This window comes from Dendrobates tinctorius, unplaced genomic scaffold (assembly GCF_039654945.1).
Source record: "Dendrobates tinctorius isolate UK_male_01 unplaced genomic scaffold, ASM3965494v1 ptg000070l, whole genome shotgun sequence".
NCBI classification, from domain to species: domain Eukaryota; kingdom Metazoa; phylum Chordata; class Amphibia; order Anura; family Dendrobatidae; genus Dendrobates; species Dendrobates tinctorius.
The window spans coordinates 13,253,218-13,271,427 of NW_027361738.1; the positions used below are offsets into that span (position 1 = coordinate 13,253,218).

General features: G+C 43.4%; 1 protein-coding gene across 2 annotated transcripts in view; it reads left to right on the plus strand.

Annotated features, from left to right (window-relative positions):
* Positions 1-14,500, plus strand: part of GSDME (gasdermin E) — a 168,540-nt gene extending 154,040 nt beyond the window's left edge. The window contains exons 10-11 of one of the 2 annotated variants that reach the window (XR_012233379.1): positions 5,726-5,799; positions 13,244-13,288. Coding sequence is in view for 1 of the 2 variants with exons in the window: in XM_073581396.1 (XP_073437497.1) it covers positions 5,726-5,799; positions 13,244-13,480 (311 nt within the window). In the remaining variant the exon portion in view is untranslated. Of the gene's footprint in view, positions 1-5,725; positions 5,800-13,243 lie in introns of both variants that reach the window. The other variant, XM_073581396.1, reaches the window with a different exon arrangement.
* The last annotated feature ends 3,710 nt before the right edge of the window (positions 14,501-18,210 follow it).

Sequence of the window (18,210 nt, forward strand, 5' to 3'; positions counted from 1 at the left end):
GGACAAAATCCCTCATTCTTCAGTTAGAAATTTGCCTCTACTTTTTTGTAAGAGGGTGGAAAACTCCTTTTCCTACTCGCACTGGACCAATATGATGAACTGACCATAAGCTAGAACCTTAGAGAAAAATCTTACAAATGTGTGTGATGTTCCTTTAGCCTGTTGTTTGAGAGCTGCTTTGTTCCTCCAGTATGTAGTCACAGCTGTTCATTATAGTTATAGTATCCTATTTGTCTGCTGGTTTTATTAAAAAATATCCTAGTTTTCCCTTAAGGCCTTCAGTGCCATCTGTGCTTTTTCATTTCTGCTCAATATTTGCAGGATTGTATAAGCAATTTCTTGTCACTGGCTTCACGCTGTCTCCATGATATCGGCTTATCCATACATGCTATTTCCATAAATCCAACGGAATCCGAATACATCCTATCACATTTGGGGGAACTTTTCCCTACTTGTACTAACATTTCTTCCCTCGTTAAGAAGGCAACTTATGGCTATGCTCTTGACTTCCCTGCAAAATGATGGATATCGCACTCTACAGTAGTTGATGGATTCAGCACTGGAGCATGGCTTCCGTTATTCTCCAACACAGAAGTGCACACAACAACAGATCCTTACAATCAGGATTTGTAAATCAGAATTGTTTGCACCTTTTTGTGATGTAATTCCCTGATAACACTGTTAGAAATTGTAATTTATGGTTTTCTTCTGATTAGTATATATTAAAGGCCCCGTCACACTAAGCGATATCGCTAGCAATATCGCTATAACGTCACTGGTTTTTGTGACATTATAGCGATATTGCTTTGTCTGATACTTACCTCCGACCGGTTCCCCCGCTGGTTATTGCTGATCGCGCGAGAACATCCTGGACTGTTTCTTGTCGTCGGCTTCCTGCTGTGGAGACGAGCGACGCGTGGAGCCGGGCGGAAGGATGTCAGGATCGCCGCGTCTGACAGGTAAGTAGCGACCCCCCGACCCCTGCAATGTCGCTGGTGAGATCTGCCTGTGTGGCAGCTCACTAGCGACCACTTAGCGATGCACCAGCGATCCTGACTGCGTCATATCGCTGGTTGGGATCGCTGGTACATCGCTAAGGCTGTGTACACACGCTTCGGATTTTGCTGCGGTTCCGCAGCGGTTTTGGCTGCTGCGGACCCGCAGCAGTTTTTGCTGCGGTGTACAGTACCATGATTCCCTATGGGAATCAAAAACCGCAATGCAGATGGTGTGGAATTTTCCGCGCGGATTATCTGCGGTTTTCAATCCGCAGAAAGAATTGACATGTCAATTCTTTCTGCGGATTCCCCTGTGGTTTGCCATCTCCTCCATTGAGGGGATGAAAAACCGCAGAGCAATCCGCAGGTAAAACCACAGGTATTTTTACCTGCGGATTTTACAAAATCCGCGCGGATGAATCCGCACCTAATCCGCAGCGTGTGCACACAGCCTAAGTGTGACAGTACCTTTACACCACGGCCTTTCTGAGCTTCCGGTATTCAGCTGACAATCTACTGATAATACCAAACTATAAATCCCATTTTGCATATCTTGTTCTTATTTATTTTGCATGTGATAAGGAACAGTGGCATAACTAGAGTCTGATGGGCCCCTTTGCAAAATTTGGACCCGAGTCCCTACCTGCATGTTAGATGTAGTGTTTCAGATCCTATAAAGATATACGTGTTGCCCCCTATGCAATAATACAGAGGGCAAGTGTTGACAAGTCACATTAGCACTGGAGCCTGGAAATCGGGGACCTTTAGGGAACCAATTGAGCATCAATACTGGTTAAGAAAAAACTTATAAAACGTATCACTAATTTGCTATAAGTGAACACTGGGTATTTTCTCCTAAAATACCCAGTGTTTTGTCATAACACGTTAGTGATACATTTTACACATTTTTTTTCTTAACCAGCTGAAGTTCATGCTGAGATTTTGCTTCTTTTTACTTGTATTTTTAAATTATTATTAACTTTTCTTTTAACTTAAATCTTCACGCTTGACAGCAACACAAATTGGTTTGAAGTTGAAACCGTTCCAAATGTAGCATAATCGACTACAGATTTCCTGGGGTGCAAATCAATAAAATAAGCCCTGATCCTTGTAAAGCATAAATGTATAAAGGAAGACGGTTCACTGCTACATCATAATGTAATTATACTGTAACTCAGTTATGCAGCAGTGATTAAACATTGGATTTAGGTAACCAGAATAAGCGGGCATTTACACTACACATGCCTCGGGTGACGGATATCACTGTATGCAGCGTCACTCACCCATCAGCCCCGCTTTAGGGTGTGTGCACACGTTGCAGATTAGCCTGCGGAATTTTCTGCAGGGAAAAACGTTTGCGGTTTTCAAGTGGATTTGTTGCGGATTTTAATGCATTTTTGCTGTGCGGATTTGTTTGGTGGGACGGGGAATGGATTCGGTAGAAGTTTCTCCCTTGTGCTTCTTGTAGGAGAGAGAGAGAATGCCAGACTGAAAAACGCAGCTGCGGATCCGCAATAAGAATTGACATGCTGCGGAAAAAAACCCGCTGCCAATCTGCGTGGATTTTTCCGCAGCATGTGCACAGCAATTCTAAATTTACCATTCACTAACATTGGTTGTGCACTACAGTTTGTCATATATCGCTCTGCCATCCTTGTTTTTTCATGGCCCATAGACTTGTATTGTCCTTTATCATTCGTGCTGCCGATAAAAAAACGGACATGTGCGCAGACCCATAGGTTATAATGGGCACATGTGGTATCCGTGAAAAAAATGGATGCCGCATGTATTGGGAACATGAACGTGTGAAGGAGGCCTAAGATCTAAAATGGTGTCAGTTTCTATTAAAGGCGATATGATAAAGGAACCAACTGTGCGTAAAAATGAGTGGTTGATTTAAAGATTATAATAACAGCATCTCGATGAAAACGCTATGTTACCAAGTCACAGAGGAGCATATTATTCACGCTGCCGGCAGAGCCGTGTTGCTATGGCACTTGGCACGGTGGACATCTCTTGGATGGCCCCCAGGTGGAATCACAATTTGTATCTGTTTCATGGCTTGTAACATATCTTTTTATTGCTACTTCTTAATGCTTTGCTAATTGTTCCCAAGTTTCTTGTAGAGTCCTTATGCCTGAGATATTATAGTGTGTACTTGCCATTTGTTATTCTTTTAGGGTCAAAGAGAATCACAGTGTATCTATATCCTGCCATTATATTTACCAATCCTGCACAATAGATACATCATTATTACTGACTTGGGTAGTAAAATAACTACATTGGGTATGGATAAGCTGATTGTATCATGACAGATTTCATATGGCGGGCGTAGCTGATTTTCTCGGGGGGGAGCAGATATGATAAAAATGTAGTCTTTCACATGGGGGTCCATATTCTCTAATTCAAGGACCTCTCGAGTCCATCAGAACAGGAAACACTATTAGGCTGTTGTCATACAAGTGCCCCTTGCTGAGCACTGTGCCGGGTCACCCAAAAAACAGGATTCCAATGGAAGCCCCAATGGATTCATTCACCATTATAAATCCGTCGGAGGTACTTTGAATAATGTACTTTGTGCCTGCAGCGTTCGTCTTGACATGCTCAAAATCATTGTCTGCCACGTTTTTATGCACGTGTGAACAATACAAACACTGCCAGGACCGTGTCCAAATTGACTTTTGTTGCCTTGATAATATTCAATGGCTCCATTGGGTTTCCATCAAAATACTGTTTTTTGATGATTCCAACAGAAACGCATACATAGTGCTCAGCAGGGAGCAGTGTGTGTGTCGCCGTACAGAGTGTCTCTCTGATCTAGGTCAGAGAAAACAAGGGCGGGGGCGCAGACATAGGGCTTCACCTGGTATAAATCAATTAAAATATAAAAGTACTCTGGAGTACTCACCCTTTATGGGTTGTGTTCAGACACAACCACTCTCAACGTTTGTTGCAGTCATATAGCTGCTGCAGAGCTCGTGCAGGTGGCCCGCGTCCACTAGGTATCATAAGTTGAGAATCCAAGAAAAGCACTTCTGAGCATCCGCGCTGCTTTAGTGATAAGAATTCTTCAGAAATCCATATAAATCTTTCAAGTTCTTTATTATATGTACTACAGAAACTACGAGTTTCGAGGTGACAAACCGCACCTCTTCTTCAGGTTGCAGTACAGAGTTGTCTGATCTAGGTCGGGACTCCTCTGTATAAAACCTTATTCAGTTGTCCGTGATACCCGGTCTCTGTACAGATTGTGATGTGCGGACTGGCCACGGGTCTCCCAACCCGAACTCCACAGTCCCATCTTTGCCCATGGGCCTATCAAGATTGGGTCAAAAGACCTGCAGCCATTTCATGTATATGTGCTGTGTGTGTACAGTCTGTGTATCATAGCCTGTACTCCGATGCTTGATGGCGGATATTTAACATTAGGGTCTATGGACCGAGGTTATCATAATGAGCATTGCCCCAAATATTTGTTAGGCACTTTTTTTAACCATTTCAGCAGCTAAGTCTTATTGTTTTGTCTTTGATTACTGTTGTAAGATATAAGATGTATAATTGCAGTGAACCCCATTACATGAAATGTATACTGCTATACTTTTGAAACCCTGCTGTTATGTCCCATGTAATAGCAACCACCATGAAAATGTAATTGTAGGGCATATACAAAAATCTATAAAGGCTATCTTATATCTATAAGCTATATAGGTTCATCATATACAGCCTCCATAAAGGGGTTATCTTGGACTTAGGTTTTTTTTTCCTTATAGGGCTAAGAACTTACTGGCAGGTTGTTTTCTATCTACTTGCCTGTTCTGCACTGCGAAGACCTCAGGCGGCGACTCACCTGCTTCTTTTGACCTCACAATGATGGAGTAGTGCCTGGTCTGGCGATGGGGCTTCACTGCCTATGTTGTGCCAATTCTCCGTTGTCTCCCCAAGGTTAGGCACTGGAAACAGGAGACTTACCGGCAAGAGCGGTCCATGACTGTTCTGAACTGGGACAGATTGTCGCAGCGCAGAACAGGTAGGTAGCTAGCAAATACCTGCCTGTAAGTTCTGAGTCCAATAGAAAAAACCCTAAGTCGCGGATAACCCCTTAATTGTGAGTCGGATACTGTATCCTGAGCTCATTTACTAATTGAAGAAACACATGGATGTCCTCTCATAAGGAACACCATGTCTGTTGAAAACTTAGAAGATTAACCCTCTAAGATCATCTCATTGTTGTGTGTTTTTTAATGTTATGCGATATCATGACGAGGGCACTCGGTCACAGGGGTTTGCATGGGGCAATACATGCTTTTGGCATAATTACCAAGATGTTGGTCTTAGCTTTACATTTGTTTGCTGTAATTGGACCAAGAAAAGTTTTTCCCATCCTGACCATAAATCGCAACCATGCAGAAGTGAAAAGAAATAATCCAGATGACCATTCGCTATACCTGGCCATTGTTTGTTGGTATGTCAGTAATAATTGCAGACTACAAGTGTTGTGCCACTGGTCGCCTGGGATCATATACTATTTGCTAAATCACAGTCCGTAGTGTTTCTTCTTCCAATCTCTAAGTCTAGATACTATATGCAGTACATTAAAATTACATGAAGTCGTTCATAAGCTCAGACTCTCCGGCATGGTTTCTTCCCAGATGTCATAACTCAGCACATCGTCTTCAGACTTGCTGCAGTGATATGAACTTTGATAATGAAATGTGTATTTCTTACAGAGTTGCCAGACGCTGCCTTGACAATACTTGGTGCTTGTTGCGAACGTCATCTCCTGCCAGCACTTTGTGCCCTGGTGAGTATGACAATCACTTACAGTCGGTTTGGAGCCATCACTGCAGGCGCACGACTGATTCTTACATGGTCCTCATTGTAGATTCACCTTGATACGATAATTCCTTTACAAGAAAATAAGACACATGAAAAAGCTTTACGTCTTATGTGATTAGAGAAAAGCAAGTGAAATATTAAGACAAATTATCAAACAATTAGAGGGCTTATTTCATTTACGAACCTTGAATAGGACAATTAAAGGAACTGTCAACAGCCTCGCCAGTATGAGACAGAGCGGGAAGCTCCTCCAGTTAGGGAGGAATCCCGGTGTCCTTGGATTACATGTATTATTGCCTTACCTGCTCCCCAGTTTCTTTGTATTATTAAAGGGGTTTTCCATGGGTCACATCCTACATAAAAGCTTCAAACTGGTTGTGAAAGTCTGCCATACACAAGTTATTGTTAACATTCAGGAAGTGTAATTAATGAGCTACTACTGCCCATACAGCTGCAATGACTACTTGCTTAGGGGTTGCCACTCAGATTTCTCCAACTTATTGGTGCAAATATTTTGAGTTGTGAAGTGATACAGCTTCCATATTACTACACATATTCCTACACAACTAAGCAAATCTACCACTCTGGATGCTATGACAGGTAGGTGACTATACCTACTGGAGCTTCATTGCTGGATCTATGGACTGTGTATGAGATTTTACTTGTCGCTCTTATGAAACAAGGATAAGTGTTACCTTCTTTATATAGGAATACTAAACATGACCAAAGTTCCCGTTTTTTCTTTAAGTAAGAACAGTGTTACAGATGATAGCCTGATAGGCTAGAGCATGGATGCACAACCTGCAGCCCAGTGATGCCATTCTGGGTGCGACCCCCAACCATATGGACAGGAAAATGCTGAGAGGTTAACCATATGTGGGCAGCCTCACACAGTAGTGTAGTGGCAGTAGCTGAGGAGCAGGGACTGGCAAGTACTAATGATGCCTGTGTAGGCATCTCTGGAGGCCTCATACATAAGGAAAATGGGGTCTCAAACCGGTTTGCGCTCCAGAAAGCAATATGTGAATTAGATACAGTACATGGCGTTCTTTGACTCCACAGTAGTTTATGGAAGTTCTGAATCATTATGCTGTAAGCAAAAACCCAATGAGCTATTGTAGACATGTGCATTTATGACCTCGTCCTCTTTAGGGCCTATTCACACAGTTTTTTATGGGATTTTATGGGAAGAAGCGTATTTCACTGTAAATCCACATAAAGCTTCAAATACTCTGTGAAAAAGCTTTATATTAGTTTTCTGCAAAATGTTCAAAATAACATGAAAAAACAGCACTGTGTGCATTAAAGTTTAATACCAAAATCAGCCAGAAATTTAGAAAAAAAAAACTCTGTATGAACAAACATAGCACTAGACTGCTGATTTTTGGAGGTAAAAGTCCTGTAAGTAGAAATAGTACCAATGTCTGCTAGGTACTAGCGCCCCCCACCCCGGATGTGTCCAGTTTGGCAATATGCCCTTTGGACCAAAAAGGTTGTGCACTCCTGGGATAGTGGATTGGCAGTGTTAAATACGTTGGAATAAAATAGGACATAGTATGTAAAGAAAACAAAAAAAATGCAGCTTATGCAACAAAGAAACAGAAAATTTGGACTCAACTGTAATTTGGACACAAGAGTGAAAATTGAAATGGGGTCACAGAGAGAGGAACGCTACTAAAATAGACTTGGCAGGGAATACAAGCCCTGATAGTGTTCTGTACATGTGACCAGCGTGGGTGCGGTGATTTCTCTTTTTATTTAGTTTTAGCAGCAAGGCCACACTGTTTTGGCTGGAGAACAGGCATTTAGTATTCAGAGAAGATCTATCCGCAGCTGTCTGCTTAGGAGATTTTCTCAAGGATATCACCCAGACAAATATTGTTATCTAAGACTGCGGCCAGGAGGTGTAAAAGATCTGACATCTCATCACATACAGTGGGGAAAAAAAGTATTTAGTCAGTCAGCAATAGTGCAAGTTCCACCACTTAAAAAGATGAGAGGCGTCTGTAATTTACATCATAGGTAGACCTCAACTATGGGAGACAAACTGAGAAAAAAAATCCAGAAAATCACATTTTCTGTTTTTTTTTCATTTTATTTGCATATTATGGTGGAAAATAAGTATTTGGTCAGAAACAAGCAATCAAGATTTCTGGCTCTCACAGACCTGTAACTTCTTCTTTAAGAGTCTCCTCTTTCCTCCACTCATTACCTGTAGTAATGGCACCTGTTTAAACTTGTTATCAGTATAAAAAGACACCTGTGCACACCCTCAAACAGTCTGACTCCAAACTCCACTATGGTGAAGACCAAAGAGCTGTCAAAGGACACCAGAAACAAAATTGTAGCCCTGCACCAGGCTGGGAAGACTGAATCTGCAATAGCCAACCAGCTTGGAGTGAAGAAATCAACTGTGGGAGCAATAATTAGAAAATGGAAGACATACAAGACCACTGATAATCTCCCTCGATCTGGTGCTCCACGCAAAATCCCACCCCGTGGGGTCAGAATGATCACAAGAACGGTGAGCAAAAATCCCAGAACCACGCGGGGGGACCTAGTGAATGAACTGCAGAGAGCTGGGACCAATGTAACAAGGCCTACCATAAGTAACACACTACGCCACCATGGACTCAGATCCTGCAGTGCCAGACGTGTCCCACTGCTTAAGCCTGTACATGTCCGGGCCCGTCTGAAGTTTGCTAGAGAGCATTTGGATGATCCAGAGGAGTTTTGGTAGAATGTCCTATGGTCTGATGAAACCAAACTGGAACTGTTTGGTAGAAACACAACTTGTCGTGTTTGGAGGAAAAAGAATACTGAGTTGCATCCATCAAACACCATACCTACTGTAAAACATGGTGGTGGAAACATCATGCTTTGGGGCTGTTTCTCTGCAAAGGGGCCAGGACGACTGATCCGGGTACATGAAAGAATGAATGGGGCCATGTATCGTGAGATTTTGCGTGCAAACCTCCTTCCATCAGCAAGGGCATTGAAGATGAAACGTGGCTGGGTCTTTCAACATGACAATGATCCAAAGCACACCGCCAGGGCAACGAAGGAGTGGCTTCGTAAGAAGCATTTCAAGGTCCTGGAGTGGCCTAGCCAGTCTCCAGATCTCAACCCTATAGAAAACCTTTGGAGGGAGTTGAAAGTCCGTGTTGCCAAGCGAAAAGCCAAAAACATCACTGCTCTAGAGGAGATCTGCATGGAGGAATGGGCCAACATACCAACAACAGTGTGTGGCAACCTTGTGAAGACTTACAGAAAACGTTTGACCTCTGTCATTGCCAACAAAGGATATATCACAAAGTATTGAGATGAAATTTTGTTTCTGACCAAATACTTATTTTCCACCATAATATGCAAATAAAATGAAAAAAAAACAGACAATGTGATTTTCTGGATTTTTTTTTCTCAGTTTGTCTCCCATAGTTGAGGTCTACCTATGATGTAAATTACAGACGCCTCTCATCTTTTTAAGTGGTGGAACTTGCACTATTGCTGACTGACTAAATACTTTTTTTCCCCACTGTATACTGCACACATAGATTTCCTTTACCGTTTAGGCGCGGAAGGTTAGTTATGCACATTAAATCTACTGACCTAAAGGACACAAGCGATGAATACAGATTTGTTGGTTTAGATTTAAATTTAGAAATTTTGATAAAGGGTGTAAAGAAGATAAGAATAATTGGCTGACAGCATCTTATTATATACTTGGTGGAAAGACAAGCATTTTCTGAATATTTTTAGTCTTATACACACTAAATTTATTCAAGCAAAAAAAGTATTTTTGGCCCCACTATCTCCATGTGTTTTCAATTACATGCAGAGGCTAATGGAGAAATCCTACTGAACAGAGTGCCTCCTGCTCTGGAGTACAGGGCCATCGGGCCTCTGGGTGGTCACGGCGTCTGTGCCTACGGCATTAGGGTGGGTTCACAAGAGCATATAAAAAAATCTTCAGAATCAGACAATTCTCTTCTCATCCATATGCCATCTATTTTTACACAGCAGCAGCTATTTAGAATTACCATGTATCCGTATAAATGAGATGTTATACTGTCGCTCCTTATGGAATACTATTTTTCTTTGAATAGGCGAATCTTTTCCAACACACGGAAAGCACTAGTGCGTGATGCAATTTTTTTTCACTCGTAGATTGTGTGAAAAAAAAAAATCACTCATCTGCACCGCCCCATTGAATAATATTGGCCCCAAGTCCTGATCATAAATGCAATTGTGTGAACTAACCATTAATGTGATCAAATGAAGGGTTCACTCTCACTGGCGTAGATTCTCTCACGCGAGAGAATCGGGACGATTATGCTGCGACACTTGGATCAAACTCTGTTAGTGTCGTCTTACTGTAATCTGATTCACAGCACAAGTGCCGAAAGGACCACATTTTTCAGACTATAAGACGCACTTTTTTCCCAAAAAATTTGGGAGGAAAATGGAGAGTGTGTCTTATAGTCCAAATTTAGGCTTACTGGGGGGGTTGTGGCCGTGATGGAGCAGGGTCCCTTCCTCAGGAAGCTGACGGAGGGAGAAGTGTGGGGATGCTGCGACCATCGGTGGTGAACAGAGCGGTGTACATCATTGGATTCCCGGCAGCCATTTCCTCAATCTCAATCTGTGTACACACCGCCGCAGGCCTCCATTTTCCTAAAGCTGTGGGCTTCAGGTAAATGGCCACTGAGATCCCAATCTATGCACACACCGCCTCCGCGGGCCTGCAGCTTCAGGAAAATGGCCACCGGGAAACCATTGATACACTCCGTTCGGCACACCGCCAGCACTTTGCCCGCAGCATCACCACACTTATGCCGTGCCAGCTTCCTGAGGAAGGGACCATTCTTCCTGTGACCCCGCTCCACTGCCTCCAGCCCCCAGGTAATCTTTTTTTCCAGGATGTCCTATCCTGACAGCACGATGGGGGTTGTCCTTTCATCCTTACAGGGACAGGAAATGCATGAAAGGTTAAAGGTCCCCTCCCACGCCCACACTCCAGTGTTTTCCCTGTCCCTGTAAGGACAGGCACGAGAGCGCCGCGGAGGAAGAGAGCCGCGGCATCCAGCAGAAGAAACTTACCAGGGGGATTGGGGTCCAAACGCCAAATCCTCCTGCCAGATGGCCCGGGGCGGCACCCCCCTAAGGGGGTTCTCCGCCAGGCGTCCCGTGGAGCACTGCTCCGGGACTCAGAGCCGCTTCCCTTCAGCGGGGCTCTTGGCTCCCGCTGGAGCGTCGGCGGCTGCGTCACTTCCGGGCGCCCGATGACAACTTCCGGCGGCACCACGTCATGGGTGCATCAGCGCGGGAGAACAGGCGGCTCAGGTCTCCCGACCACTGGAGGTAGGATAAAACTGGGGAGGGGGGGCGACCATACAGGTGCGCTGTAATCGCTCTCCTCCATGGAAAACGCCGCACAGCCTGAGCAGCTAGCGTCCGTAAGTACGTAGGGCTCTGGAGTGTGGGGGGGGGCTGTATATTCCAAAAAATGACAGGAGTTTAATAAAAACTCCTGTGCTCTGTATTAAGGAGAAGACGGCACCGACTCCTGCAGCATCGACCTCCAGGAGACCCAAATGCCCCATCTGTGCCAACAAATTACTGGGGTCATGGGAAAAAACCCTATGTGAGGACTGCACCTTGAAGATCATCAGAGGTGAACAGGCCTCTTTCCTTGCAGAAATGCGCACAATGGTCAGAGCGGAGGTCCAGGCCTCCGTCTCCGGACTGCTGCCAGTTCAGTCTTCCAGTCAGCCGCAGGCTAAGAGACTAAGATGGGAGTTTGATCAGACGATGAGCCGAATACGGACTCAGAGGAGGAGGGCGAGATCACCTCAGAACCCCCGGAGATAGGGAAAAGATGCCTCGGAAAACACGGACAAGCTTCTTGGTGCCGTGAGACGCACCATGCAGATTGAGGAGGACCCAAAGGCTCAATCCATCCAGGACGAGATGTTCGGAGGCCTTAGAGCGAGGATCCGTCAGGTCTTCCCAGTTAACGACCATATCCGTTCGATGATTCTGGAGAAATGGGAGGACGCTTATTAAACCCCTGGTCGTGCCTCGAGACTAAGCTTAGGCTACCGTTTAACCAGGAGGACATTAACACGTGGGACGAAGTTCCTAAGATTGACACCCCGGTGGCCAGGGTGTCAAGGAAGACTTCAATTCCCTTTGAAGATTCCTCTAGTCTCAAGGAACCCATGGACAAGAAGGCCGACGTGCTCCTAAAGAGGGCTTTGGAGGCCTCGGCTGCGGTTATGAAGACAAACATAGCCGCCACATCGGTCGCCAGATCCATGCATCTATGGATCGACCACTTAGAGCAACAATTAAAGGATAAAACCCCTAGTGGCGATATCTTAGAAGGCGTTCCCCTGTTAAGGATTGCAACCAAATTCCTGGCAGACGCTTCAGCTGAATCCGTGCAATTTGCTGCCAGGAATATTTCTTGATCCAACGCGGCTCGTCGAGCCATTTGGATGAAGACTTGGTCAGGGGACTACCAGGCAAAAACTAGATAATGTGCCATACCTTTTTCAGGTGGAAAAGTTTTTGGGCCTGCCTTAGATAAAATTCTGGAGAATGCCTCGGATGACAAAAAAAAAAAAAAAAAAAAAGTCTTCCCAAGGAAAAAACAAAAAGGTCCGGGGCCTCCCAGCTTCATGCGATGTCGTCATCCTCCTTGCTTTTTGTCGTGGCTACTGCGCAGGCGTACTGATCTGCCCTGTTGAGGGCAGAGCCAAGTACTGCAGTGTGCAGGCGACACAGCAAGGAGCAAGGAGAATGGCAACATCGCATGAAGATGGGAGGCCCCGGACCTGAGATGCCCATCGGACCGGACTGCCCCCCAGGTGAGTATAATAAAACTGGTTTTTCTTCTCTTTCAGGTTAGATCGGGGGGCTTATTCACAGCATTACAGAATGCTGTCAATAAGCCCCGAAAGGCAGTAGCCGCAGCTTATAGCTGAAAAACGAGGTGACAGTTTCCCTTTAAGTGTTACCCATTTAGCAACGCAATTCAGGACGAAACCCCGATGCAAACTGCATTGTTAATGTAGCCTTTTATTTTTGCGATTACTTATTTGATCACAGTAAATATCTGTAGTTGTAAAGCTTATTGCAATTTTGTATGCTTATCTTTGTTGTATTTTATTATTTTGCAATATTTAAAGCAGTGGAGCGATTCCAGAAAAATACCAATGTCAGAAGTTCAGACCAATGTGCATCAGCACATCTTATAATTGACACTGCTCTGAGCGGCCCTCGCTTGCTGATGGCTACGCCTCTCCAAAGCCTTCTAGACCAAAATGCTCGTTTAAAACTGTAAATCATAACTTTACGGCCTGCGGGATTAACTGTGTTCCTGTATTCTTTCTTTTGTTAATTAGCCAAACATCACATCAGATGAAGGACTTTGTTCAAGGACAGAACCATTGCTGTCTAATCTCATCGACCAAGGCACATTTAATATTGTACAGAGGTTGTTCTCTTTATCTAACATGAGACTGGAGATGGATGAAATAGCCATGCGCGCGATAACCTTCAAGGATCCCGGATTTCTCCCACTTATTCTTTACATTGCAATGTCAGGTTTTCATGCATTAATAAAACACCTAAGGTTCTGAATTATGCTGGACTTTACCCTTGGTCCCAACATAGCAGCAAATGCATACATGGAGCTATTCAAGGCATTGGATTTATTGAATTGTAAGTCAATCGATGTAAGGAAAGTGTATTATTTAATACATATATGAATGTGGCTTTGTGCATTTTTATAATTTTGTGCAGCTATTGGACTGGAAGCTGATTCTGCCAAGTTGTCGTTCTGCCTTTTTAGTAGCGAAATCAGCTTAAATGGACTAGATTCAGGACTCTGATTAATGAAGCAGAACAGGGAACACAGAACTCCAGTTCAATGCAAGGTCCTCAACGACTGAGTAAAATCTTTTACATTTATTCACATTTTACAGATGTTTTATTTAGGCGGGTGCTGTATGATGCGCATCAAGTTTAATGGCAACACAAGATGCAGGATGCAGTATTCATGTGAGCCTTTCCTCTTGCTTCTTTCTCTGCTGGGAAAATCAGAAGAAATATTTCATAATATTATTACTATGGTGCAGTATTTAGGATCCTTTTACTGGAAGCTTCCAGCAGCTGGAGTCCGCAGCATAATAAAACATGGTATCCTTTATATCAGATGTACTACTGGATTAGTTCTGTTGCTTGTGGTGCTTGTTTTATGCCCTCCGTTTATGTGATCTGTTTTCTATTGACTGTGTTTTTCATGACATTCAGTATTTCCTCCTAACATTTCTTGTTATTCCTTCTACAACACCACGGACGTCTCATGACTTTCAGAACAAGCCCCATCATGAGATGCTTTACTACTGATGTCTTAACTAATGAATAGTCTCAGGGAGGTAACAGAGCGCCGATACTGAGCATTTCTAAATCTGGTATCCGGACTGACATTTTGTGTTATGTAATACATTTTTTGTAACATCTGTTTTCTATTGCGTTGTCTGTATTTCTACATGAACTGTGGTAAAACATTATTATATGCTTACACTGGGCCCTATTAAAATCACCTTAGTTTTGACTATGGAGATAATTATAGAATAAAAATAGCTGCTATTTTGTTACGCTGATAGAAATCTATTCTAGAAAGTTATGAAGAGAGATGCAAGTTAACAAGTGCAGCATGAAACTCTGCTGCTGTGACCTAACAGCTTCGGAATATGTGGCATAGGCTACTTCTGACTCACAGCGCCACTAATCATTCTGAAAGACAGGATGTACACAGCAGTGTGAGCAGCCTCTTCTTACCCAAGTACCTCTGGTATCTCCAGAGTAACACCAGAAAAATGGAGTGGAAATCAGTGTGAGCAGCCTCTCCTTACCGCCAGTATTGGGTCAAAGTTAGGATGCATAGCAGTGTGAGCAGCCACTTCCTACCTCTGGTATCTCCAGTATTAGATCAAATACACAAGGTGAACAGCAGTGTGAGCAGCCTCTTACCTCAGTACTCCAGATATCACCAGTATTAGATCAGAAAAATGGTTTTGAAATCAGTGTGAGCAGCCACTCCTTACCTCAGCACCACTGGTATCTCCAATATTAGATGAGAAGCACATGCTGGACAGTAGTGTGAACAGAACTTCCTTACAGCTGTTCTTACCTCAGCACCGCTGGTATCTCCATTTTTACATCAAAATCCATTGGGAGCACATCTTCCTGCACATGAATGGATATTATTGCAAAGAAATTGGGAGACAAAAAAGCGCAATAGGGTCTTATCCAAGTTACAAAGGAGAAATATAGTGAGAAACTTGCTCACCTGGTTAGGATGAGATACGCGCATATAGTCTGGCGGCTGCTGCAGATCCACAGGTCCTTAGTGACCAGAAGAAGTCATACATTCAATGGGAATTTGCGTTTAAAACTCCGCGCTGCCGCAGGGATAAATTCCAGGGAGAGAGACACAATATCAAAGTTCAGTTGTGTCATCTGATCTCTTGGCGCTCATTTTTTTTGAAACTCAGCGTCCTCTCAGAACTATATATACTTGTGTTGCCTGTACATCTGTGTGGTATTTCCTGATGAAGGGGGCATGAGACCCCTGAAACGCGTTGAATAAAGCCACTGTCAATTGAAGACATCTCACCCTGGAATTTATCCCTGCGGCAGCGCGGAGTTTTAACTGCAAATTCCCATTGAATGTATGCACATGAATGGAGGCGTATCAGCATCTACTGCACAGACACCTGTCTTACTAACATTCTAGGACAGGTTTCTCTCAGTATGACAAGGCAGCGTCTGTTTTAATTTTATAATTGCCTCCTCTGACAAAACCATTGATTAGCTAATTAAAGGTATTTAAGGTTTTATTTATATGTCCATTAGTTATTTTCTTTTTATTCAGTTCCTTGAGAACCCCTTTAATTGTTTACTGCAATACATGATGGGTACAGTATGTTGAGACGACTAGACTTTAGTTTAAAGTAAATCTGTCACCAAAACAAAAACCGCTATTAACCTGCAGATATGGGCTTAATCTGCAGATTAATAGCGTTATTAAACTGCCCGGCGCCTGCACTTAGCTGAACGTTGCGGGGAGAAAATCAACTTTATTACCCCCTGCAGCGTCCCGGTACAGTCACAGCCCTGACTGATAGCTGGTCACCATGTCAGTCAGGGCTGGGGGGCGGTTACAGCCGCCGCTCTGTGTACTCAGAGTGGTGATTGAACTGGTGCCGCCCCGTGGCTGAAACCGGAACGCTATGGGGGGAATAAAGTTAATTTTCTCCCCACAGCATATGGCTAAGTGTTGGCGCCGGGCAGGTTAATAACACCATTAACCCCATATCTGCTGATTACCATTTTTTTTCTGGTGACCTGTTCCCTTTATTGTTGTGCCTCTGAGGATGAGTTCTAAAAGGATGTATAATGTAGCAGCCCCTTGCTATTTGTTCCCCATGCAATGACCACAGAGCTTTCAAGTGTGGAAACAGCTGGGTGCCTTAAGGTTATGTTATATTACAAACATAGGGGCAGTGCACTCAAATGCATGGGAGTGGGATCATGAAACATGAATAACGTAACTAACACCTGAGAACACAGACAGAGTAACAATTTAACCACCCAACTTTTCAGAAGGTACATTATAAGGGCAAAAGTATTCGGACACCTATACTTTATACCTACTGGAGCTTTTAGAGCATTCCATTCTAAATACATAGATTGCAATATGGAATTTGATTTCCCCATTGCATCTAAAACAGCTTCTACTCTTCTGGGAATGCTTTCAACATTATTTTGTCTGTAGGAATTGTTGCCTATTCATCCACAAGAGCATTTTTTAGATCAAACACTGATATTGGATGAGATGGCCTGACCCAAATTCACAGTACCTGTTCTTCCCAAAGATTTTTAATGGGGTCAAGGCTCTGTGCAGTCAGTCAAGTTTTTCCACATCAAACTGTGTATTTATGGACCTTGCTTTGTGCAATGGGTACAGTCATGCTGGAGCAGAAAAAAACCCTTCCCCAAACTGTTACAGGCTGTAATTGTCAAAAATGTCTTGGTATGCTAATGCATTGCAAATTACCTTCATTGTATTTAAGGGAATCCATTAACAACCACCTCATAACCTTGTCCCTCCTCCACCAAACTTCACAGTTGGCACAATGCAGTCAGCAAACCCAGATTCGTCCATCAGATTGCCATAGCATCCATAAAAACTGTAGGCATTCACACTTTCAGGTAGGCATTAGGTAGTGTTCACACAGGCACTGGATTCTTGGATCAAAACAATGTGACGTTTGGTTGCACTAACTAAACAAAATAGACCCTGGCCACTCACACACTGCTGAGCTAGTCCCAGTTTGGTCAAACACAACAGCTATTGTGTTATTTTTCAAAACAACCACTGATACTTGTGGTTCTCTGTACATGGCCTCTGCAGACCCAATCCACTCTGGTTAGCTTCCCCCTAAGGTGGACATCTATGCTGGTTATATGCAGGCCCAGCCAGGAGAACCTTATCAGAGCCTGTAGAACTGGGATTTAACCATATCCTTCCTTACTGTGCTACAAGACATAGTTGTATGGGAGGCTTTGGTGGTCAAAAACTTGACTGACCACACAAAGCCCTGACCTCAACCCCATCCAACATCTTTAGAATGAAAAAGAATAGAGATCACCATCCAGGTTCTCTCATCCAACATCACTGTCTAACCTCACAGATACTCTATTGGATGAATGGGTAAAAATTTCTGTAGACCCCTCCAAAATCTTGCAGAACGCCTTCTCAGAATAGTATAAGCTGGTTTAGCTGGAAAATGGGGACCAACTCCATAGTAATGGCTATAGATTTAGAATGGGATGTCATAAAAGATCCTGTAGATGTAATGTGAAGGTGTCCCAATACTTTTGTCCTGAGTGTATAGCAGTTATTGCACAAATGTTAGTGGTATCCGATCACTGGGGGTATACGACGGTGAATATAAAATCTGAAGATTATAGACAGAGTGGGTATAGAACATGATCTCACAAACTGAATGTGGGATGATTGTGGGTTTGTTCTATTCACAGCTCAATGTTACTTCGAAATGCTTCCAAGTGTTTGATTCAGAGAAATTCAAAGGAAAATGAAAAGGCCTCCGTGCCTAGTAACTTAACTAGTTCAGGTCCAGCTTATATTGGGGCTTTAGAACAAGACACAAGTTCAGGATTTTTTTTTTAGGACACATTAGTTTAAGGCCTGTAACTTTTTTAGCTGTTCAGCTACCAACATGATTATTAGTGTGTGTGTGTGTGTGTGTGTGTGTGTGTGTGTGTGTGTTATGCAACC